Genomic DNA, 25,923 nt, shown 5'->3' with positions numbered 1-25,923 from the left:
ATCATGGGGTTCTGTCAATCAGAACCCCATGCACAAGCAAAATTCCTGCTGGCAGGAATTTTGCTAGCAGGAACAAGTAGGTGAGATTAGCCTGTTGTATAAGGCAATAATTAGGCTTCATCTTGATTACTGCACAAAGGTCTGGAAGCTTCGTTTTAGCAAGGGTGTGGATCCACTGAAGGTACAAAAAAGAGAAATGACATTAGTCAAGGACACAAAAGGGTACTTTTACTATGAAAGAATTCAGTTCTGCAAAATGCAACACTTGGAAACTAAACCCCTGGGAGGAGACCTAATGAAAGTGTTTAGGCTTTAAATTGATTGAATAAACTGGTATCCTATCTTTAATGCTGATGGTATCCTTACTCTTTCTCGGACAACATAATGGGACATAAACTTACAATGAAAATGGATGGTTGGAGGATTGATTGTTGGAACAAACTTCCATCTGGTGTCGTGGAAATGACTAGTTTGAATAAATTTAAAGAAGGATTAGATAAATTATTGGATAGACAGGTGATTTGGGTAGGGTTGCCAGGTATCCGGTTTTGACCCAGACAGTCTGTTATTTGAACTTACTGTATGGTAAACAAATTGAGGAAATACTGGTTATATATGTCTGGCATTTCCAATTTAGACAAACAAACAAATAGCTCGATTTGTTTGTGTAAATTTTGTAAAATGCAAATTTTGCAAACCCCTGTTGACTCTTAGGTTGAACTGTATTCTGTAATCTTTATTATTTTCATATAGACAGAATGATAAGTTTTAACTGTTTCCAAGAAATTTCAATTTCTATAGACAGACGAATATAGCAATTTCTGCACTGAATCTGTAGAAGGTAATTTTTTTTAACATACTCATGCCTCTCAATTGTTTAGTGTGAAAGATGTTTTCTTAATAAACTTGTGCAATCAAATTTAAATTATAAATGGAAGATTATTATTTCTTAGTATAATCTACCTACTTCCAGGTAGGTAGGTAGATTTTACTAAGAAATCTACCTACCTACGCTTCTTGATTAGACCTGTGTTCGAGCCCATGCCCACCAAATACGGAGGATGCTGAAAGGTCAGCGAATGACCACCGCATATCCACGGAGCAATATGGCCTTAGTTGCTAATGCTCCTAAAAACCAAATAACAAACAACAAACAAACCTACTTCCAGTGAGAATTTTTTTATACCACACTCTCCTTGTGTGTGTGTCCAGTATTTTTATGGAACTATCCTGCAAACCTATTCACCTTGAGGCAACTGATTGCATGAAATTGAAGCCACAGACAGTTTTTTTGAGGAGTCCACCTGGCAACCCAAAGACGAGAGAAGTGGTTATTATTATTATTATTATATACAGGGTGTTTCAGTTAAACGTTTCAGAACTTCTAAGAGGGGTAGGGTACATCCTGACAACTCAAAATCATATAGCAATGTGGGGTCGGAAATGCTTTCCTGAAGCGGTGTTGTACACAGAAGCACCATAAAAAAAAGAGACCGTAAGTGAGAAATCGTTTTAATAATACATGAAAAGAAGCAAAAGGTACATGGATTAAAGTAAGTGTTCGAAGTTTCTTCCACGGGCTACAATGCACGCCTCACATCTCCGACGCATGGACATCCGAACATTCTGGAATACTCCAGGCGAATTTCGAATTTCTTCGGCAGCTACTGCGATTCTTGCAACCAGCTCCTCAGCATTGTCGACAGGGGTGTCATAAACTAGTGATTTCATATGACCCCAGAAATAAAAATCAAGACATGATAGGTCGGGTGACCGAGCAGGCCAACGCACGGGACCACCACGTCCGATCCACTGTTCACCAAATGTGACATCCAGGTAGTTACGAACATCTCCGCTATAATGGGCAGGGGCTCCATCGTGTTGGAACCACATTGTCTGTTGCGACGATGCAGAAATCTGTTGATCTCTCAAAAGTTGTGGCAATACTTGCTGCAGAAAGATCAAGTAGATAGGTCCAGTTAGACGACACGGTAACAGGTAAGGTCCGATGAGGTGATCTCCCATAATACCGGCCCATACATTGACCGAAAATCGAATGTGTGCTGCGCGACGTCGTATTGCATGCGGGTTCTCGACCGCCCAGATATGGTCGTTATGCGTGTTGAAAATTCCTTCCCTTGTGAAGGATGCCTCATCGGAAAACAACACTTCAGCAGGAAAAAGGGGATTTGTAGCACATTTTCCAAGGTACCACTGTGCGAAAGCAATACGAGGTGCATAATCCTCCGGTTGCTGTGTCTGGACACGCTGCACATGAAACGGATGCATGTCTTGTTCTCGGAGAATCCTCCAGATGCTGCAATGGGAAACCCCGACTGCGTTTGCTAGACTTCGTGTACTCGTTCTTGGATTCCCCTGTACATGCTGCAGCACATTCTGTTCGACGGCTGGAGTCCGTGCTGTTCTTACCCTGTCCCTGTCAGCTCTTTCAAATGAACCTCTCTCAGCTAACCTCTGGTGCAGTCTTGCAAAGAAATTATGACTGGGAATACGCCTCGTCGGATATCGTTCCGCGTACAAACGCTGTGCGGCTGGCCCACTACAATTTGCAGCCCCGTACGCCAAATGCATATCGGCTAACACTGCGTTCATGTAATCATCCATCCTACTAACTTGGCGTTCTTGTTCAAGAAATTCGAAATTCGCCTGGAGTATTCCAGAATGTTCGGATGTCCATGCGTCGGAGATGTGAGGCGTGCATTGTAGCCCGTGGAAGAAACTTCGAACACTTACTTTAATCCATGTACCTTTTGCTTCTTTTCATGTATTATTAAAACGATTTCTCACTTACGGTCTCTTTTCTTTATGGTGCTTCTGTGTACAACACCGCTTGAGGAAAGCATTTCCGACCCCACATTGCTATATGATTTCGAGTTGTCAGGATGTACCCTACCCCTCTTAGAAGTTCTGAAACGTTTAACTGAAACACCCTGTATATATATATATATTTTTTGGGTGATGCTGTATAAGCTTCCTTGCATCATTTGCCTAGAAAATTAAGCTAAAATGTGAAACTACATGAGAAGAGTGCCAAACAGCATTCATGCAGTAATTTTGAAAGAGCTTCCACATTTGCTGTGATGCAAATACCAAGTTACATAACGAAGGAATTTACATCCATGTACTTGGAAAATTATATTTCTACTACACTTTATTTCTTTATCAACTTAATGAAAATGATAAAGAAATAAGGTGCTTTACCTATGAAAAGTATATACCTCATATAAAACTAAGTAAAACAGTCTGTTCTTTAAATATATAAAACAAAAAGTGTATTTTTTTGCATATAACCAAAGAATAGTAAATCTGATTTTTCAAAAATCAGATTTGTTATCTCTAAACAAAATTTGGAGATAAAGTCAGAGATATGTGGGAATAGGTTTTAGCCAAAATTGTTTTTTCATCTGCTAAAAGAGGGCAGGCAAAATATCAGCTAGAAATGTCATAATTTTTTTTTTCTAGTGGTAACCATGTAACAATATATTGCAAATGATGTTGTAATATACAGGGTGTCTCAAAAATATTGGTACAAATGTTTAGGGGAGGTAGGTAACATCTAAAGGAATGTGAATCGCATAGGAACCCATAACCGGAAACATCACGGAAAAGTAGTAGCTGAGGCACAAGAAGCAGATATGACACAAGACAGTAATTAGTGGCAAACATTTATTTGACATAATATTAACAATGGAGTACAAGATGGATGCATTTCATGATGTTAAAACAGATGCTCAAAGGTTCCACCATGAGACGCGATGCATGCGTGACACCAATGCAGCATGGATTGGCGGACACGGTCGAACACACCTGGAGTTTCTTCGACAGTAGCTGCAGCACAGATGACTCTCGCCACGAGATCCATTCCCATCTCCACAGGCGATTCACACACGATAGATTTGAGGGCCCCCCACAGAAAGAAATCAAGGCTCGATAAATCAGGTGAGCGTGGGGGCCAGGCAACGGGTCCACCACGGCCAATCCATCGACGCCCAAAATGCCTGCTCAAATGGTCACGAACACATCTTCCATAATGGGCAGGCACCCCGTCATGCTCAAACCAAATGTTGCATTTCACATTTGCTGGAACATCGTCCAGTAACCCTGGTAGAACTTATTCAAGAAAGATCCGATATTTAGCGGAGTTCATGCGTGATGGTAACAGATATAGGCTGACTAAGCAGTCACCGACCATACCTGCCCACACATTTATTGCGAAGCGATGTTGTGCCACATGGGGGCGCACACCGTGTGGGTTGTCATGAGCCCACACACGAGCATTGTGCTGATTGAATAAGCCTTCCCGAGTGAAATAAGCCTCATCCGTCACCAAAACATAGGCTGGAAAACTGAAGTCTTGAACACTTTCTTGGAGAAACCACTGCGCAAAAGCCACACATGCAGGATGATCTTGTGGGAGCAGTAAGCGAACCCTTTGGAGATGAAAGGGGTGTAAGGAATCGTCATGCCAGACACGCTGTACACTGCAATGAGACACTCCTAAGGCAGAGGCAACGGCACGTGTGCTGGTAGTAGGATTATTTTTGACAGCATTCAACACACTTTCTTCCATGGCGGGAGTTCGCGTCGAACGTGGTCTGCTCGCACTACTGTTATCTCTAAATGACCCATAATCGCACAAATTTTGATGCACACGTGAAAACAAACGGTGATCTGGTACATGTCTGTCTGGGAAGCATTCTCCATAAATTCATTGAGTGGCTCGTCCATTGCCCTCTGCTAATCCATTCACTAGGTGCATGTCTGCCAGCTGACAGTTCGTATATCGATGCATGCTCTTCGTGCGGCGACTACTGCTTGAATGAGTAAACCAGAAATTTTCCCTCTCACGAACTGATGAACAGCGCTGTGTACTGACTTACGGTGACGTTTCCGGTTATTAGTTCCTATGTGATTCACATTCCTTTAGATGTTACCTACCTCCCCTAAACATTTGTACTAATATTTTTGAGACACCCTGTATAAGTGCTTAAATAATTGATAACAGTTTAATGTTATCAATTATTTAAATAATTGATAATTTAAATAAATAATTTTAACTGTTTAAATAATTGATAACAAAAGGGGAACTTCCTTCTATTATTGAAAAGATGAAAGTGAAAAGATGCTCAAATGCCTCATCGCAACTCTGCTTCTTAGATTAAAGAGCAGTTTTTTAAAGACTAAAAGTTAATTTTTTTAGATTAAGTTTCAATTTATAAATATTTTGAGATTACATATATAAAAACAACATGCTTTTCACTTTAAATATATTGTACCTTGCTGCAGCAATTAGTTGATAATAGGTGACATCAAAGAGAAGTTCAGAAAATGACGTTGCATTTGTCCAAGAAAAATTCTCAACCATTGTCTGAAGCTCTGTAAAAATAACATTATGCACTAAAGAAATGAAAGATTTCTAAAAGGTTCATAAAAGAGCAATTTGGACATATTTAGTTTCACAGGCTGTACAAATTATACAAGCAAGGAACACCCAAAGGATATCATGGCATACTCATTTACTTTATGATGTACCTCATGTACTGTTTAAGTAAAGATAAATGTCATGAAAAATCATAAACAGGTTCAGGCCATCTGATAGTGGGAGCATTATAATTGTTGATTATGGATAAAATTGTATAAAATGCTGTTAAATTAAATAAATGAAATACAGTAGAACCCAGATAAGAGATTCCCGCATAAGATGTTTTCCCCTCTACTAGGTCTGGTTTCTTAATTCCCATTATTAACTCTATATATTGTAATGCATTATTTTCCTGTGTAGGAAGTTTCCCACATAAGAAGTACATGAATACACAGGGCATTATTATAATGATATTTTTCCACTTAATATGTTTTTTTAATATATAAATAAAAAAAAAATTCTTTATTTTTATATTAAAAAATTAAATAATATAAAAATTTTGGTAATCAAGCAAGTTAGTGCATAGTATCATTTTAGTTCATGGTAAATCACCGAAGTAGTTGAAATGGCATCATTTTTTGTTACATCTCATATTGTGAATGCCTTCGCAACGAGTTGCCCTGATATTGCACTACCTTGAATAGGCAAGATTTCACCAGTAGAGAAGACTAATGTTACTTATTCTATGTTACTTATGCTAATGCAAGCTCCACCAATTCACTCTCTTCTAAAAATTTACCAAAAGATACCTGTTCCATTTTTCTTGTTGCAAGAGTATGTCACAGCACAATTCCTCACAAAAGCTTTTGTAAATGGTTCTAGAGGTGTTCCAAAGTAGGGGCTAAAGGGACTATAGCCCCCTCCATGATAAAAAAATAATGTGTTTTTTTTATTGCTTCATGATGATTAAAGCTTAATGATTCCACAGAAAATTGCTTCAGCCCCCATTTAGAAAATTCTGGGACCCCCTGAGTGGTCAGAAATGTTGCAGAAATAATTTCATTGATGATGTCAGAATTTTGAAGAAAACTCCAAAGATATTTACTTGTTTCAAAATTCTTTCATCTTTGAAATATAAGCATCTGAAATTTATCAGCTTAAACTTACTGACATGTAGATTAATGATGAACTGAAAGATGCCTTCCATTCAAATACTCAGATGCAGTTTTACAAATGTCTTTCAGATTCAATCCTAATATCAAAGGACTTGAATCAAAAATGTTTAATGTTTTTGGAAACACATAACTGAGCAAACATTTTCAAGAACAAACTGACTGATGACTATATGCATCACTGTTTATGCATATTTGTCACTAAATTTCCAACAGATATCTAATTTTCTTGCTGCTAAAATTCAGCTGCAGTTCTATTAAAGTAAAATGTCAAGATTTTTAGTTTTTTCACATGCCATTTTGATTTAGTTTTTATATTTATAAGCCATTTAGAACGATTAAAGTAAAACACCTAAGCTGTATGTATTTAAGCTACTTTTATTGTTTTTGTGCAATCAGAGAAAATATTCTGTATCTAAAAGATTTCATGTCTTGCAACTATGTCCACCTTGGATTTAGTTGTAAGAGACATTATCTTATTCTGGGTGGTGCTATTTTGTTATTAATAGCCAACTACTAGTGCTTTTTTTTTATTTTTTTATAAGCTTTTATAAAATTTTAAAGCCCCCTGAAATTAGATTGGTTTGCCACACTCAAGGGGCAAAGCAAGGTACATAATTTAAATAAAGTAATAATATATTTTATTAGCAAGTGTTCCATTCTGTAAACTCATTCATTTTGTACCAGGAATAATTATTAATATTTACTCGTAATAATTAATAATTAATAAAAAAAGAACAAATTTAACCCTGATACAATTGCTCTTTTTTTTTTCTTCTTCTTTTTTATTTTTGTAACATTCTAACTGTAATATCTATGGCAGTGGTCTCCAGACTTTTTTGGTTGCACACCCTTATTTTACTTAAAAGGGCTAGTGTGCACCCCAGAAAAGAAAAATAAATATATGTTTAATATATTTTTTTTATTTATAAATCATTTACATGGAAGGCATTATATCTAAAATCATATATAATTTTAAAAGATCACAAATAAAAAAATACAAAACAAAATTAAATTGAAGTTCAAGTACAAAATGGTAAGAAATCATTTGTGTAACAAGTGTAGTAAATGTAATGCAATATTATGTTTTATTTATAAATAATTTACATGGTATACATTATATCTAGATTATATATCAGCAGGGACATATTCAGGGGTGAGCAGGAGGGCATATGTCCCTCCTTAACCAAAAATTTGAAATTAAAGAAAAAGAACGCAGGAGGCATTCTAAAAAAAAACTCAAAAGCCTGGTCACCATGTCCATCTCCCCCTTACAATGATACCTGGATACGCCACTGTATATGTGTGTGGAAAGCAGCCCTCACGATTTATTATTATTAGCCATATGGTGCAAGGAGGCCTGAGGTTTATGCTGCACCAGCCAAAAAAAAAATTTGAGTACCCTGGGAGAGAGAGAAATCACCAAAAAAGAGAAGAATGATGATATTCAGCTCAGAACCCTGGGCGTGTGCCAAGCCCATACTCACCAGATGTGAGCCCCTGGTTGGGGATTATCTCGCGCACCCCACTTTGGAGACCACTGATCTATGGTATGGAGGTAACACAGCGCATAAAAACACCATCCTCCCCACACGATTTCAATGTAACGATGCCCATCGTTCATATTTAGCGCCTTTTAGCGTTAATTTAGCACAAGTAAAACGGGGTTTTTGCTTGTCTCATAATGTCGATTCTGTATGGACGAACATTCATTCTTTACTTTATATTAAATTTATTTTATAAACCTAAAATTATTTTTTAATATTATTATTTTTATTACAAGCACTTATTCCTTTACGTAGTTACCAAAAGCATTTAGTAGTTCCAAGTACGAATGATAAAGATTAAGATTACTGATTACCGTAGTTTCTGCATTCGCCACTAGATGGCGCGCTACTCAATTCCAACAAGAAACTAAGAAAAGATTGACTACCCTTGCATCTGCGATCTTTCATAAATATTGCTGCCCATGAAATCGCGTGTTATTGCGCAAGGTTAATTAAATTAAATACGTGAAATTATTTAATGTATGACATATTATTAAATTATAAATTATTTATAAATTAATGTCTCTCAGTAATGCTTCACCGGCGTAATTCGTACTGTCGCCAAGTTTCCAAGAGCCGTTATTACAGTCGGCGAGTTCCCGAAAACCACTGGTGTGACCTATTATTATTATTATTATTATTATTATTATTATTAGCCATATGGTGCAAGGAAGCCTGAGGCTTATGCTGCACCAGCCAAAAAAAATTTCCCGAATTATCCTGAGAGAGAGAGAGAGAGAGGGAGAGAGAGAGCAAGAGTCAGAATTAGAAAGGAATCACCAAGAAAGAGAAGAATGATGATATCCAGCTCAGGACCCTGGGCGTGCCAAGCCCATACTCACCAGATGTGAGCCCCTGGGGTTTGCTAAACTTCAGAGTTGAAATCTGTAACCCCTCCCCTAACGTCATGATATTAATTGCAGTAATACCACATATTTGTTTTTTATAATGCTAGTTTCGAGTATCCCTTATCAACCAGTATATTTTTCTATAAATCACACTCAGCATTTTTGTTTTGTTAATTCCTTATCCTCTTTTCGAACCTTTATAAATCCATCTTGCTAAACAAGCAAAATTGCCAAACAGAAACGTTTTAATGTAGGGGCAACTGAAATCGCAATTGTCGTCTCTGCTGAAAGTTTTATCTTATTATAGTGGGCTCTCAATCTCAATATCCATCGTTAATTAGTTCTTTGAAAGTTGATCAGAGTTGGGCAAAAAATAAATAAAAATAATATGTTTAATAATAAAAAGGAAGAAAGAGATTACCACGAACGTAAGTGGCTGCGTAAGCAATATCCAAAAACATGTAGCATAATACAAACACTGCTCGACAAAATTACAGAGAACGTAGAAAACGTGGTGTAACTCGTGCAGCCTGCGATGAAGAGGGACAAATGGTGTGGTAGGGTACCACAGAATAACGATGAAATGGGGAGACAGCGAAAAACTTCAGGCAGGTATATGGGACATTTATAGAGGTTGTACAGGAATTACCAAAGCGGTCAAAAATCGAAACAAGATGCTCGAAAAGATGGTCACATGACATCGGTACGGCATATGGTCCCCTCCAACAGCTAAACAGGCCTGACAGTACAGACAGTGTTCATCTGTGCTGTCAGGTATATTATTATTATTATTATTATTAGCTATATGGTGCAAGGAAGCCTGAGGCTTATGCTGCACCAGCCAATTCCCGAGTTACCCTGAGAGAGAGAGAGGGGGGAGCATATCTGTCAACCAGTGAACATATTTCTTCAAAGAAATTGATAGCACATTGGAACATTTTTTGGCCCAATTGAATCTGCAATACACCGTGGACAAAATATTGTGCTAGAAAACTCGCAGGTCCATAGCCATTCCTGTTGACATCTGAATCTCCAATTTCAGGTTTTTGTCCTGGTGTCTTTGAGAAACCTCCTTCAAGATCATGGGCTTAACTGATCTATCTCTCTTGAGTTCACGTTTTACAGCATTAATCACTTTGACTTTAACAGACTGAAATAGTCTACCATAGCAATTACTGAGAAATTACCGACATGGAAACGTATAATTATACTTTTCAGAATTTCGTAAGCTACATACTGTACTTTTATTTATAACGAGTATGCTACTGTATCGTCAATATTTCATGCACACATGTAGACTCTACATGTGGGCATGAAAGACTTCGTTATATTTACTGGGTGGTTACAAAATAAGTTTCCCTACTCAGGAGACTCTAGTGTCAAAACGGTTAGAGACAATGCTGTGAAAATCGCTGGGCATGTCATTTAGGGTATGGGGAAGCGATTTGTAGAAGAAGAAAAAAAAAAAAAAAAAAAGTTCAAATTTCCGCCACCAGAGGAGAAATTGGCACTAAAAACAGGCACTTAACTTCGATTAGATTTTAATATCAGAAATCTACAGATATTGTTCTATGTGCTTTCCTTCACTTGAGATGACATTCTGAAAACGGAGGACTGCGTGCGACACAGTTTCGCGTAGCATCTCATTGGGGATGTTGGCTACATGCTGTTTAATGCTTGCTTTCAAATCGACAAGCGTCTGTATGCCGCCACGGTAAACTCTGTCTTTCAGGTATCCTCATAGCCAGAATTCACAGGGACTGAGATCTGCTGATCAGGCTAGGCTGGCCAGAACTACGGAAAGTCTCTAGAAATGATGCAATCATTTCCGAATGTTGGACGGAGCAGTTCCTTCACTTGTTGACCAACGTGGGGAGGGGCACCATCTTGCATGAACACTACAGTCTCCAAGTATTGCCTTTATTGCAGAGCGGGAACAATATGATCTCTTAGAACAGCGCAGTACCATACACCTTATGGGGGGGGGGAGGCATGAGGTATAGACTCTTCAAAGAAAAATGGTCCAATTATAAACTCTGCTGTGAATCCACACCATACTGAATGTATGGACTTTGTAGTAGTCTTTCATGCACAGCAAAAGGACGAGACGTTCCCCATATTCGGCAGTTTTGTGCATTTACAGCCTCATGAAATGTGCCTCATCAGACCACAAGATCATTCGAGCCCATGTATCGTCAAATTCCATACGCGCCAGAAATCGTAGAGCAAAGTCTATTCGTTGTTGCTGATCACAAGAATTTAGTTCTTGCGCTACGTGAATCTTGTACGGAAACCAGCGTAAAATTATTCGAAGCGCTTTACGTACAGTAGATCAAGGTTTGGGGAAACTTAAAGGTTTGAGTCCTTTACGCAAACCTTTAAGTTTCCGATATTCATGTGCTGCATTAGCGTTACTATTATTCTAGCAGAACAGTTTTACTAAAAAAGCACATTCTTTTTTGTAAAAGCCATAATGGTTATTGACGGTGGCGTTGTTCTTTCTGCTTTTATCTAACAGGATGTCATTTGCGTAAGCAGCGTGTCTTGAAGTAAATAACAGCTCTTACATATGTGCAGCGCCATTTTCCCCGAGTGGCGGAAATTTGAACTAATTTGTTTCCTTCTACAAATCGCTTCCCCATAACCTAAATTACATAAACAACCGATTTTCACTGCGCTAACTCTAACCGTTTTGACACTAGGGTCTCCCGAATAAGGAAATTTATTTTATAACCACCCGGTATATAACAGAATTTCAACAGGGTTAGTATCTGAAGCTGAATGGTCGGTATAGGAAACTGTTATCCACATGGACATGCTTCAACAAAACTCTGAGGTTTTAAAATTATCAGAAAATGTCTGACTCGGTAGATTTAAAAGCTTGGTGCTAGACATAGAGTAGCCTGTACAAAGGAATTCCACTAATATAAATTGAAAGATTAGCTGAAGTCTTCATTACATTGTTTTATGTTCCCATGCATCCTATAACCCATTTTCCTGGTTTTCTGGATGAAAAACGAGTATTTCCGAAATCATGAGGAAACCGTGCACCATTCGCTATCGCTTGCCTAGCTCGACTACAGTGTGGAAACAAACGGTAAGGTAGGTTCCTCCCAACGGGAAGCAAATCTCAACTTTAACCGGTAACGAGAATCCAATCAGTGCCTTTTCCACTCAATGTGGGAGTAGTGACGTTAACCACTGTCATACTTTCGAGGGCTAACTTTGAATAAAATCTCTTATTCAATAAGTAAAATCAAATAAAAAAATTATTGGTAAATCATAATCATTATAAACTGATAAAATTACCATACATACCATCATGCTCGATAATGCTCCTTTTATTGATTAATGTACCTGAAGTATCGACTTTTTGATAAATTCCAAGATATAAACATCCTATGATGCAATACCACCGTGAAGTTAACATATCTAGATCTTTTCAGCTAGAGGAATATTTTACCAAAGCAGAGCCGGCTCTACCTGAAAATACAAAAATGACTGTTACCAAACAATTTTATTATTTTATTTATTTTTTTTTTTTCATTCAAGCAAAACCATGTTACAAAAACACGATGAGGAGCACAGGAGCAGACTCTCAATAAAGAATATGCATAATAAAACTATGAATTTGGGAATTCAGACTTCAAATATTTGAAGGCCGATGACGTCCTTTAATATGCAATAGCGTCTGACATGTAGCTGAAAAACGTATGATAAAAAAAGGAAATTTTTTGGAATCGAATATAAGTCCCATGGATTCAGTGACATTGACAACCATTTGGGAAAAGTTTCTAATGTGTGCTATAACTGGGACATCATATTCTGTACTTAGTTTTCCTTCCAATGCATTCCGGGTGTGTTCAGTTGTGTTGAGATCAGGATTCAGTGCGTGAAATGACAGGATTACAACATGATTATCCTGAGACCACTGTTGTAGTGACAATGCTTTGTGAGATGTTATATTAAAAGAAATAAGATTCTCCCAAAAAGCCCTGACATATTGAAGACTGATTCAATATCTTACAGGCCGATGGCTCTTTTGACGGTCTTCAGCAAAATTTATGAGAGGTTGCTGATGCTATGTATTGGAGATCCAAGAAAGCTGTTGGAAGATTGTGCAAGAGCGGCCCCAAGTAGAGTTGAGTGCTTGGTCCGATACTCATAAGATGGAGGTGTCTTTCAGAAAAAACATCTATGGTTTTTGCTAGAAGGTAGGACAACATCCCTTGGTTAAGATTTGTAAGTCTAATATCATATGCTTTCTTGGTCGAGTATCTAGGAGTACTTGAAGAAAAGTTATAGTTTTCGCGTCATGTCAAGCACCTTAGGAATAAGATGAGTGACATGTGCAAAGATCACTTTTATCGTATCCTGAAACACCTTCGGGGTAGGATAAGGGTGACATATGCAAAGATCAGAAAGGGTGTGAGAGTAGAATAGGGAGTATCAAGAGTGGATTATTAGGCTTACTTTATAAGTGTGTCTTTATCACTATTGTTAATAACAGTATGTGGTGTTTGTGGGAATAGGGAATGTGATAGGCATGTACTCATACCTGCATAAAGATTGCCCTTTTAGGGGTGACCCGGGCCTGCAGAACGATCTGGAATGATGCCTTACAGCTTCTGGCATTCCTCACGTCACCGTTGGGACTCGAACTCAGGTCTTTTCAGGTTTTCTAGCAGGACGAGAGCCAGTGGACTCGATTATTAAGAAGGGAGCTCTAAAGTTTTCTATTAAAAAAAAGAAGGCTTTGGAAAGCCTTCTTTTTTTTAATAGAACTGAAGATGGAAAGAGTCTTGGACTTGAATGTGTGGTAGGATATGGCAAGGGAGGTGAGCCTGTTCTGGAATGGGTCGGGTCACTCATTCCTTCCTGCCTGAGGTATAGAATGGAAAACATCAGAAGGTGGCCAGCTTTAGGGATATATGGTACTCTGATAGTAACGGGACATGGACTGAAAGGGAGGCTGTTTGGGCAAGACTTACGCTGCAATTGTGGCGAGATAGAAGATGTTGAACATGTATTGCGGAATTGTCCAGTATACAATGATATAAGAAATGTTTTAATTTCTAAAGTTGGCACTGAGTACATGGAGGAATTCAGATTCTTTCAAAAAAAGAGTTGTATACAGCGTTTCTGGACGTCGTGAATACTGTTGGCTCACGAAGGAAGGTACTTTAAATGGAAATGAGTAAAAAACTATTTATTAGGGTCACTCAGAATGTTAATTCAACTACCCATGTATAAAAAACTATCCATTATGTCTGTAAATTGCATGCGTTCTCTGGTCGATTTGCTTGTTTTGCTGGACGAAAGCAAAACAAGTTCCTCGCTTCATCGACGGGATTCGAACTTTAGCCTTTTCCACCCAGTGTGCTACCGAGCAGACAATGGAAATGTGTAATTGTAAATATATGTAAATAGTTTCTACAAGATTTTATAGTATACCCTCGAGAGTCGCACAGTTCGTAGGATCGCCGTCCATGCCCACACCGGATGGAAAAGACCTCAGTTCGAGTCCCAACGGTGATGTGAGGAATTTTTATGGGCATTTTTCACAACGTGGCTGAGTTAGTGGATCTCAGACGAAGATAGCATGGTATTTTCTTCTGGAAACTCGGGTTTTTCGTCCGGCAAACGGAAAATCGACCTCAGAACACACGCAATTTACAGACAATATACACGGAGCAAAATGGCCTTAGTTGCTGATGCTCCTAAAAAAAAAGAAATGTCATCGCCATTGGACACAACATAATTATCATTATCATAATTATCATTATGTTGTGTCCAATGGCGAGCCTAGATGAGACTCAAGGGCATATACCCCCCCCCCACCCATTGTGATTCCCCTGATTTCTGAAAGGGGGAGGGAACTGCTTTAGCCTCTCTCAATCAAAAAATCCTGAGACTGCTTCAGATCGGTTTCACACAGATCGGGTTTCAAGTGGTGTGGGAGGACAACGATCGCAACCATTAGTGCTAGCTGCATGGGCCTTCAAAAACAACAAATATCTAATATTTGTACACATTAAAATAATTTTCCTCCTAATGAGATTTACTTTGCCAATGAAGAGAGCTGTGGGTAATTTTACTGTGGCAAAACAAACTTCTGCTGTGGCAAAACAAACTTCTGTTTTAAGCGTGGTTACGCGCTATGTTTATCTAATATCATCACGCGGTACCATTCTTGATTTCCATATGTAACGTATTTATTTAAATAAACAAAATGCAACAAAACTAAATGCGTAATATTTTAAGAGTTTAAGATTCTATATCTATATAATATCGGTGTAGATACACCATAGACAACTCTTAAATAAAAACTGCGATCGTAGTGTAAGGCACCCACAAATGAAAAGCCAACTAGTTTTGAAACGGTGCTGTCTGGGTGGTGGTGCCCACCAAGAATAAGTGACAATAGCCATCTCTATTAGTGAAGCGTTACTTATTCGAGGTAGTGCAATACATGGTAACTCGTTGCGAGGATGAGCACAATATGAGATACAGATGAAATGATGCCTTTCACACTACGATCATAGTTTTTCTTTAGGCGTTGTCTATAGTAATAGTAATAGAAGCATGTGATGCAAGAAAGTAAGCAAGCGTATGAGCTTATGTAGCGTCAGACAAAAATAATAAATAGATTAAAAAATAATAATAATAATAATAATAAATAAAATATAAAAATAAAAATAAAAATCACACAACCATTCCCTCTAAAGGTTTGTCCAGTTCCTCCTTGAATTTATTTAAGCTAACAACTTCCACAACGACAGATGGAAGTTTGTTCTAGCAATTAACCACCCGCTGGCTAAAGGCAAATTTCCGCAGATCTATTCTACAACTGCCTTTCCTCGATTTGAATTTATGCCCCCTTAGGTTCGTAATCTGAGCAAGTGAAAGAATCCCATCAGAATTCAGCGTACTCAAGCCATTCAAGGCTTTATACACCTCAATCAGATCACTAGGCAGGTGCCTAGTCTCCAGCCACTGCAATTTGAAGAACTTAGCCTCTCTTGGTAAGAGGATCCCTTCATTCCCCTCACCAATCTTGTTGCCCTTCTCTGTACACGCTCAAGCAAATCTACATCCTTCCTAAAATGTGGCCTCCAGACCTGTACGCAATACTCGAGGCAAACAGGTCTGGTGGTTCTGACCATTGCCTTATACAAAGCGAATACCTCCTTTTCCCTGCTAGCAAAATTTCTGTATATTATTGACAAAACCCCATGACCTGCTCTTGCAACCTACACCGATATTATATAGATATAGTAACGTATTTATGTATTCATAGCTGAGGAAGAGACACACACAGAGTCGAAAGCTTCTGTAAATATTTTATTTTATTTTATTTTATCAAAAGAAGCGAGCGCAGCTAGCAGGGGGGAAAGGCTCCCTAGTATTCATTAACATTAGATATACAGGGTGATTCACTACCAGTGCAACAAACTTGCAGGAGGTGTAGGGGGCACAAAGACGAATCGGAATCACATAGCATTGCAGGGTTTGAAATGCCTTCGTCATGCGGTAGAGGACGTTGAACGGGAGGTTGCGTGAACAGCGATCCCGCTGGAAGTCAGCATTTGAGAACCGGTTCCCGAGGCAGTAGGATGGACGAGTATTCAAACGTTGAACTGGCCGACATGCACCTCGCTTATGGAGTTGCGGACTGTAACGGGCGCGCCGCTCTGCGCTTGTACCAGGAACGTTTCCCGCACAGGCGTATTCCTCATTATACGATTTTAATCGTATGATGAGAAGGTTACGTGAGACTGGTTGTTTCACGAGAGGTACCATGAATCGAGAGCGAACGACGAGGACGCCAGACAATGAGGAGAATGTCCTACGTCTTGCAGAAGGCAATCCGAGTACGAGTAAAAATAAATAAAAATAAATTTTCTATTTATACTCCGGGACGACCAAACGGTCAGAGGAGTTCACAAGATAGAATACAAGAAACAGCACCGTATTCAGTAGTCACGGGCTTGAACCCCGGTCACTCAAGGCACGTGTACTTATGTACCCGCGCGCCTGACCACTAGGGTACTCGAGCGATAGGCCAACGATTGGGTATTTCCCAATCCACTGTATGGAGGACACTGTCAACAAACCAAATGAGTTCATACCATCTGCAACGCGTCCAATCATTGGAGCCTGCAGATTATCCACTCCGGAGGACTTTAGCTACTTGGTTTCTTCAACAGAAACGGTTCGCAAATGCTGACTTCCAGCGGGATCGCTGTTCACGCAACCTCCCGTTCAACGTCCTCTACCGCATGACGAAGGCATTCCAGACGCTGCAATGCTATGTGATTCCGATTCGTCTTTGTGTCCCCTACACCTCCTGCAAGTTTGTCGCACTGGTAGTGAATCACCCTGTATACATTCCTGTATCTTCAGAGAGAGAGAGAGAGAGAGAGAGAGAGAGAGAGAGAGAGAGAGAGAGAGAGAGAGTAGGAAACATCGAGGGTTGTAAAATCATCATCACGCAGTATGTTCAGAAGAATGTGTTAAAAAAAAAAAAAAAAAACTTGAAATGGAATCGTGTTAAGGATCTTTATTGTACAGCGCCACAATTTATGTAGAATGAAGCCCTTGTGAGTAGCACAATTGGTATAATCCTCCCAACACGGCTGAAAAAACTAGTGTTCAAATGCCGTCAATGAGGCGAGGAATTTTTGTGGGCCTTTTTTCACAACAGGATGGACTTATCCTGTTTTTATCCATCCTGTTTTTTTTTTTTTTTTTTCTTCTGTGGCAGAGTACAAATATCATCTCTCGTCATGTGTACACCGCAAGGCCACAGGAAGACTAGCGGTTAATACTGTCTATTGCATAAGACATACTATAAATATTGCATTTTACTGTATCCTTAAATCTACATTAAAGCTCATCAACTGAGGAAAAAAAAAAAAAAAAATCGCTAACCTTACCGAAGGCTCTATATTTTAAAGGTGCTACCCCCTCTTTATGATTAAAATAATGTGGATTTTTTAAGTGCTACATGATGATTAAAGCTCAGTGATTCCTAGACACTGCTTTAGTCCCTCTCTTTAGAAAATCCCGGAAAAGCCTCTGATAACAACTGACCCAGTTTACAAAACAGAGATCCAAAACAGTTTATTATAATTAGTATTGGTATTAGTATTAGCAATGGCCACATGGTGCAAGGAAGCCTATGGCTTATGATGCACCAGACAAAAATAATAATAATAATAATAATAATAATAATAATAATAATAATAATAATAATAATAATAATAATATAATAAGAAGAAGAAGAAAAGGAAATAAAAAAATAATTAATTAATAGACAAAAGAAAATAGACAACCTATGTGTTACTCTCCTCCCTTAGGTAATAATCCAGTTGACCTTTGAATTTCCCCAAACTGTCAGCCTCTACCACCCATGTGGTAGAGTTTCTCTACCACCCACCCACTTATTCCAGTAATTTATAACTCGCTGGCTAAAATAAAACTTTCTGCAATCCAGTCTAAACAACCCGGTAAATTGAATTTATGGCCTCTAGTTCTTGAATCATTTATAACGGTGAAAATTTCGTCCTCATTCATTTCACTTTAAGCCTCTCTCAGAGCCTTAAACACCTCAATACTTTTTGATAGTAAAGTGTACACTTAATACCCAAGTTGCTATGTCTTTCTTTTTCCGTTAAGGCTGGTGTATCTTACTTGTTCCTCGTATCTTACTAATTGCTTCTTGAAAGGGTCCAAAAAACGGGTAACTCGCCTGGTAAGATCGGCAAAAGACTTCGAATATGTGGGTTGCACAGTTTCGAAACTAGGCACCTTAGAGGAGACTTGACTGAAAATTAAAATTTTCTGTTTATACTCCGGCACGACAACCAAGTCAGTAGAGTTTACAATAAATCGTCAATACAAATACGATAAATATTTGTTAAACAGAAATTTTAATTTTCTGTTTATAGATCTCACCAGGCGAGTTTTTTGGACCCTTTCAAGAAGCAATTAGTAAGATACGAGGAACAACTAAGATACACCAGCCTTAACGGAGAAAGTTAGAAAGACATGGCAACTTGGGTATTAAGTGTACACTCTACTATCAAAAAGTATTGTGACATCAAGGAGGCGTGCAATAAAGATTTATTGGATGAATAAGACCAAATAACACTAAATTCGGCTGACTTTTACAAATTATGAAAGCAACTCGATTTTGCAAACCTCTCCAATTCATCCTGCAGATATACAATGGGTTCACCTAGGTGGTTGGATAACTTAAAAATAAAATTAAAGAGTCTGACTCAGTGACGTATCATGAGGTATAAAATGTGATCAGGATTATTCCTGAAGGGTCTTCTTCTTATTATTATTATTAGCTATATGGTGCAAGGAAGCCTGAGGCTTATGCTGCACCAGCCAAAAAAAAAATTCCCGAGTTACCCTAAGAGAGAGAGAGAGAGAGAGAGAGAGAGAGAGAGAGAGAGAGAGAGAGAATATCACCAAGGAAAAGAAGAATGATGATATCCTCCTCGGGACCACGCTTATTCTCTATTCATTTGAGTGATATCGTTCGAGTAATAAAGAACCTCGATATAAAAATATTGATTTATGCAAATAAATGACGTAAAAATATATACACTAACCGCTCTGATAATGACTGTTTACTGCTAAATAAATTCCTGATGAAATTAAATTAACTAAAAAATAATGATTTAAAATTATCCTTTAAAATGAACTGTAATTTCATTTTTTTTTCACCGACAGTTTTAAAAAATCGGACAGTAATACGTATTCATAAGCAAGCTATGAGAATTCGGATCAATTAAAAGATCTCGTAAGCTCTGTAATCCAGTATTTTTAATTGAAATTTTTAAATTGACTGTTCTACCAATACCCGATAGAACAGTCAATATAATTCACAACTTTGGAATCTTTTGAACATGGAAACTGGTATAATTATAGGACACAGTACATGTACTATTTCACTACGTATCTTTACTTTATTATATATAAATTAAAATTAGTTTTCAGAGAAATTAATTACAGAGTTTAAAAACTTTGCTCAGGCGCGGCCCTAGGGTTTTTGGAGCCCCTAACCGAAATGTATTTGCTGCCTTTGAAATACTTTTATTAAATATTATTATAATAAAAATTTTGAATTTCGGAGCCCCCAGACCTTACTCCCTATGCCCTGCTTATCAGGCCTACCGTGTTCCGCCGGCCCTGTCTTTGCTTTGATTAGCATTGTTTAACGAAGGGAACTTCTAGATCTTAATATCTTCTAATCAATGCATATTACGACAGTAATGCTTTACTGCTATTTAACATTAATTGCTTCTAAATTAAACAGAAAAACTGAACCCTTCAAACCACTCAACGCAAATTCTAACTGTTTATATTATCAATTTATCAATAGAATTATAAGCTTATGCAGTCAATTAAAACTGGATTTATTTGGCAATTTTAATAAATCTATGCTAAAAGTTTTTAAATATTGATTTTAACCGTTACTTTGTTTTTAATATCAAATACAGTACATAGTATACACCAATATACTATATTTTGGTACAATATAATATACATTTCTTCTTCCTCAATTTGAATCTTTTTCTGCAAAGTTGACATTTAAATAAATAAATAAATAAACTGCAAAAAATAACAATTGTTAACCTCTTAATTATGGTTCAGTATTAAAGGATGCCAAAAAAAAAACAGAAGACTTACCGCCATTTTTTTATATTAAATGTATTTATGTTCTTTATTTTAGAAAACAAGATTTCAGGCATAATTTCTTTTTTTTTTTCTTTCAGGAAACTACTTACCTTTCTCTTAAGATTCCTGTGAGAACAAAAAATATTATTTGTATTCAGCGGTTTCTCAAACTGCACAGAGATATAAAATATTTAGATAAACTGTTGTTATGCTCCACAATAGATGTGTCATATTTTAGATCTGCAAAATCCTACGAGTTTAGAAGTCGACGCTGTTCTGAACTATGAACTATAATAGAACGCAAGGAGCACGGTGACGTTCGCTCGCAGGAGGTGATAACTCCTGCTGCGTCTGAGGGCTTAAAATCCAGCGAAGGAGGAGGAAATCAGGAGGTACACTTAACACAGAGGCTACACCAGTAAATTAAATCTACCTTTAAACGACCAAAATCTTAAAAGTGCTACTGAAAATTATTCAAAAAATAATTATGAAATATTACCTTACTATAATTCATATCTCTCTTTCTTCTGAAATTACTTTTAGTTTAAATAAAATAAGAGTAATATATTAACTTTTTTTCTGAAAAAAATATCGTCTCACTTTCTTTTAACACAAAACGTAATGGCGTTGTGATCAACGAGACGTCTGGAGAGATGTTCGCCCTCTATATTTTTATTCTATATTTTATTTATTTTACACTGTCTATAAATTAAATAAAGTGAAACAAACTGGATTCTTAAATATAATTTATACGCTTACAGTTATTTTAGATGTGAAAATGGCTAATGGGGTGAAAGAGCTGCTGTGTAGTGATTCATAAAAATAAACAGATATACAACCGTATATTTCTTCAATTATATAATACAATAGCTATAATTTACTTATTCTTGTAGATGAATAAGTTAAATTAATTGTTGAATGCTGTCACTATTAATCTATCGTTCTAAGCACAGATTAAAATTCAATTTTTACCCCATCCATCTGTGTAATGTGATTATTATTTTATTAGTAGAGATTTAAAATTTTAAACTGGTTTAAAATTTTATTTTTCAGCTAAAAAATTCTCGAATGACGGGAAAAAATGTTCTGGCAAAATTCTAAACCTATAGCTTGCCTGGTTAGCTTGATCTAAAAAAAGTCGTGAGGTCTAGTATATTATGATGAAATAAACTGAGAACAGTGCTATAATTTCGAACAGTTTTTTCCTAATTCCGTCGTCAATGACGGAATTAGGAAGAAAATGGGGTTTTTTTTGCACTCCTTGGCTTAGTTAGTCAGTCAGTCTCGTGTGAGAACATAAGGTTTTCTTCTGCGGAAATTCCTGTTTTTCTACCAGAAAAGCAGGTAAACTGGCCAAAGAACACATGCAATTTACAGACACAATACACACGGGTAGATGAGATAATTTTGGATTGGCCCTAATATGACATTCTTTCCTCACTGTCTTGGCTGGGCTGAAGGATTCATTTGGCCAACATGCAAAATTATTAATTAATTGATTATCATTAAATTAAATTAAAAGATAATTAAGATAAATTAAATTAAATTAAGAGAAACAGAATTTCAGTTAATGTAGTTATTCTGCTAAATGTAAGCCAATCACAACAATCTCTATCTCAGATTTAGCTTTTCATTATTCTAAGTTGAGTCCGTGTATATTCTGTTTGTTTTATCTTTTCACTTTAATTTTGTGATCGCCATATTTTTCTTCATAAGTTTGGTAAATATTCGCAATCGCATAGATATTCTCAAAATAAAGTAGTTTGATTAGTGTAATATCATATTATTTAACTGTGATGTATGTTAATATTTTCATTAACATACATCTGTCATTTTCAATTTTTATTTATTTTTTTTTTTTATTGTATGCCACTTCATCCTCCATATCGGTAACACTAATATCATTTTATGATGGTTTTAACTTATTCATGTTCCAGATGAAATCATTTACAACTACCGTGCCACGATTTCGAACAGTTTCTTCCTAATTCCGTCATTGACGAATTTAGGAAGAAACTGTTCCTAAATTAGGAAGAAATTATTATTGTCGTGATAGTGCATCCGTTTTTTCGTCCCGCACGCATAATAATTGCAACAAGCCTAAATATGATCATCTTTTTTCTCCTTCTCTCTTGTCCTCCCCACACTGATTGGAAAATACCTGAGTCCGAATCCCGTCAATGCTGGGAAGAATTTTTATGGGTCGGTTTTGCAACGAGGTTGAGTTAGTCGGTTCAGGAGAGGATAGCATGTTTTTCCCCCCAGAAAGTCGAATTTTTCATCCAAAAAACAGTCAAATCGATCACAGAACAATCAATCCATAGCCAAATAATCAATATACAGTATAATATTCTTGTATTCTCTCTATCATTTGAACTCCTCTGACCTTATGTGGTCTTCTCGGAATACAATTGGCGCATTATAGCCTTAGTTGCTAATGCGCCAATAAAACCCAACCAACCATCGGAATACAAACAGAAATTTTATTTCCCATTTCACCCATTTGGTCACTCTAAATATTAGACAAACAGTTGGGTTTTTTTTTTTTTTTTTGGCTGATACTGTAAAAGCTTGCTTTCTTGCATCATATGCCTCAACTAATATGCGCCGTAATATTGTTTTAGTCGTTGATGCGTCTAAGACCTTATGACAACAACAACAACAACAACGACGACGACGTTCTCTCTAGAGTTAAATTATATTGGAATGTTAACTATGATTCTTTTCTCTCTAGAGGAATATCACGTTCGCTTTAACAAAAAGAACAAAAAATTTAGTTTTAATTCCTTCTGTTAAAGTCAAATTTTTAACAGAAAGAACATTTAATTTAAAAAATATAAGATGTTCTGTTATTTTTGAAAACTGTACCATTTTCGATGACATTTTTATAAAGGGTACCTCTGAATCTTGTCATAATTTATCATAAAATATCATAAAGAGAATTTACTTAAGTTAAGTAAAAAATTATGGTTTATTAACGACGAGTTTAACCCTCTCACCGATTTTCTTTAAAGAGACTGAGTTTTGAGCCCTCATGGGTAGCACAGTTGGTATAATCATCGTTCTTCCCACACCGGATGGAAAAGACCTGTCAATGACGAGAAGAATTTTTATTGGTCTTTTTCACAACGTGGTTGAGTTAGTCGGTTTCAGGTAAGGATACCATGGCCCCGGAAACTTGCGTTTTTCGTCCAGCAAACAGCAAATCGTCCACAGAACATATACAAAAATATTATATGCGGCAAGTATGGCCTAAATTGCAGATGCACCTAAAACCCTACAACAACCAACCAACTGAGTTTTGAATACAATGAATCATAAAACGCAACTTTATTTCATTTAACAAAAAAAAAACTTCCGCTCATCCCATCCCGTATGTTAATTATATTTCAAATCATTACTAATAAAGAGCAATATGAAAGCGACGGTAGGACTCTCTTTCAGCCCACAATACCATGTGTTTCCTTGTGAAAAAGCCTTGATGTTCTCGCCTGAGACCGTTTAACTCAGCTACGGAGTAAAGAAAAAAGCCGATAGAAGTTCCTCGCGTCATTGACGGAATTCGAATCTTGCCTTTTTCTTCCAGGCTTTTCGTGGGGAGGACAGTGATTTTAACCACTATGCTACCACGAAGACCATTCCAAAATATACACGTCACAAAGGGCAGCGCTTTACTAGTTGAATTTTAGACATTTCAGAAATTACTATTAGATTATTTGATACATCTTTATTAGGCTGTAGAATGGGCAAAGACAGGTCTTCACAGGTGTCTCCATCCTGCAAATATCTTTGCTTCTGCTTAAAGAAATTTATGGTTTCCCATGCTCTGTGGATAGGGGGATGGGAATGTGAAGAGTATTATGAACGAAACAGGCACTCATTGCTTCCAGAAAATAAAGCGGATTTTAACTTAACTAAATTATTAAAAATCTAGAAAAATACTATCGCTATTATAATCGAAAGATCGAAGAAATCAGCTCATCTGTGAGAGTTGGGATTTCCTTTGCTATCTAGAAGTGGGTTTTCATTTTTTAGGTAGATGGATGGATTCTTGTTTTGTAGGTGTACTTTATCAGATTCCAAAACTGTGTTCTTTTCTGATGTTAAGGCTACTTCGGAGTGGTTCAAGATAAATGGCATATTGTTTTGATACTTTTTATGATATCTACGTTCTTTGAACCTCTGTTCCTCAAGTTCCTTTAAATGGACATCTACAAGACCCTATGTGCCAAATCATAGGCTTAACTTCGGTAGCAGTAGATTAATAAAGACATTTGTTGTTTTTGCTATTTTTAGTTATTAGATATCCGTTGGAACAGAGGACATTAAACCATCTTTGACGTCTGATTGAAAGAAGCAGTTAGTATTTCCAAGACGTTGCGATAAAGAGAAACAGAATATTTCAATTAATTTCCTTTAAAAGATGACGTGCATCTATTTGCATTAATCTGAAAATTTAAGTATATTTGTCTTCCCTCCATGTCAGTTTGTTCTAGTCCTCTGTGACGGTACAGTGTTTCGTCACTTGTCACTCGTTTGTAGAGGTCTGCATTCAAGTCCCATTTGCGACTGGAGGAATTCTTTAGGCATCTTCAGTCGGGGTTGTAGTTAAGCGATTTCAGGTGGAGAGAGAGAGAGAGAGAGAGAGAGAGAGAGAGAGAGAGAGAGAGAGAGAGAGAGAGAGAGAGAGAGAGCAGAGGTTTCCCCGGTGGGTTATTCTGGGTTCTTCCGCCCGTACAACATGCAAATTGGACAGTGAACACACACGTTATACGGACAAAGGACACTTCACCCGTATTAGGATTAGTCACACAGAATGGGTGGGGGGTGACGTAGGAGATAGCTAAGAAAGGAAGCAGAATCATTTTTCTCCCTACAGCTGCAGTTGTGGAGTAAGAATGCCATATGTTTATCTCATTAATATTCATACATATGTGTCATTCAAATATCAGTAACTGTTAAAAAAGATGTATAATGTTTATTTAAAGACAAATTTGTTTTATGATCTATCCGCCACATCTAGCGGTGAAAGACGTAATATTAGATTGTTACATAACGTTAAATAATACTAGCGCAATAAAAATATACTTTTCTTTTTCATGTTAATAAAAAAAATTATATTTTTGTTTCTCTAATATCACGTACCAATAAGGAGAAAATCAACCGGCTTTTAGACTGTCACCAGACTTAGGTAAGCCACACTTCAAAGTACAGTACAGTAATTTTTAGCTGTTTGTCCTTTACAAGCCCTCGAAAACATTTATGCTAAAGCATAT

At 37.1% G+C, this 25,923-nt stretch overlaps 1 protein-coding gene across 1 annotated transcript in view; it reads right to left on the bottom strand.

Moving 5' to 3' along the window:
- LOC150083627 (semaphorin-5A-like) overlaps positions 1-25,923 on the bottom strand; it is a 120,407-nt gene that overhangs the window by 93,089 nt on the left and 1,395 nt on the right. The window contains exons 2-3 of the mRNA XM_090378545.1: positions 20,758-20,817; positions 5,298-5,437 (exon numbers count right to left, since the gene is read on the bottom strand). Of these exons, the coding sequence (XP_090234671.1) occupies positions 5,298-5,437; positions 20,758-20,817 (200 nt within the window). The remainder of the gene's footprint in view (positions 1-5,297; positions 5,438-20,757; positions 20,818-25,923) is intronic.

Source organism: Mastigoproctus giganteus, chromosome 7 (assembly GCF_048544385.1).
Source record: "Mastigoproctus giganteus isolate SK-2022 chromosome 7, ASM4854438v1, whole genome shotgun sequence".
NCBI lineage: Eukaryota > Metazoa > Arthropoda > Arachnida > Uropygi > Thelyphonidae > Mastigoproctus > Mastigoproctus giganteus.
This window is presented reverse-complemented; position numbering and strand designations above follow the sequence as displayed.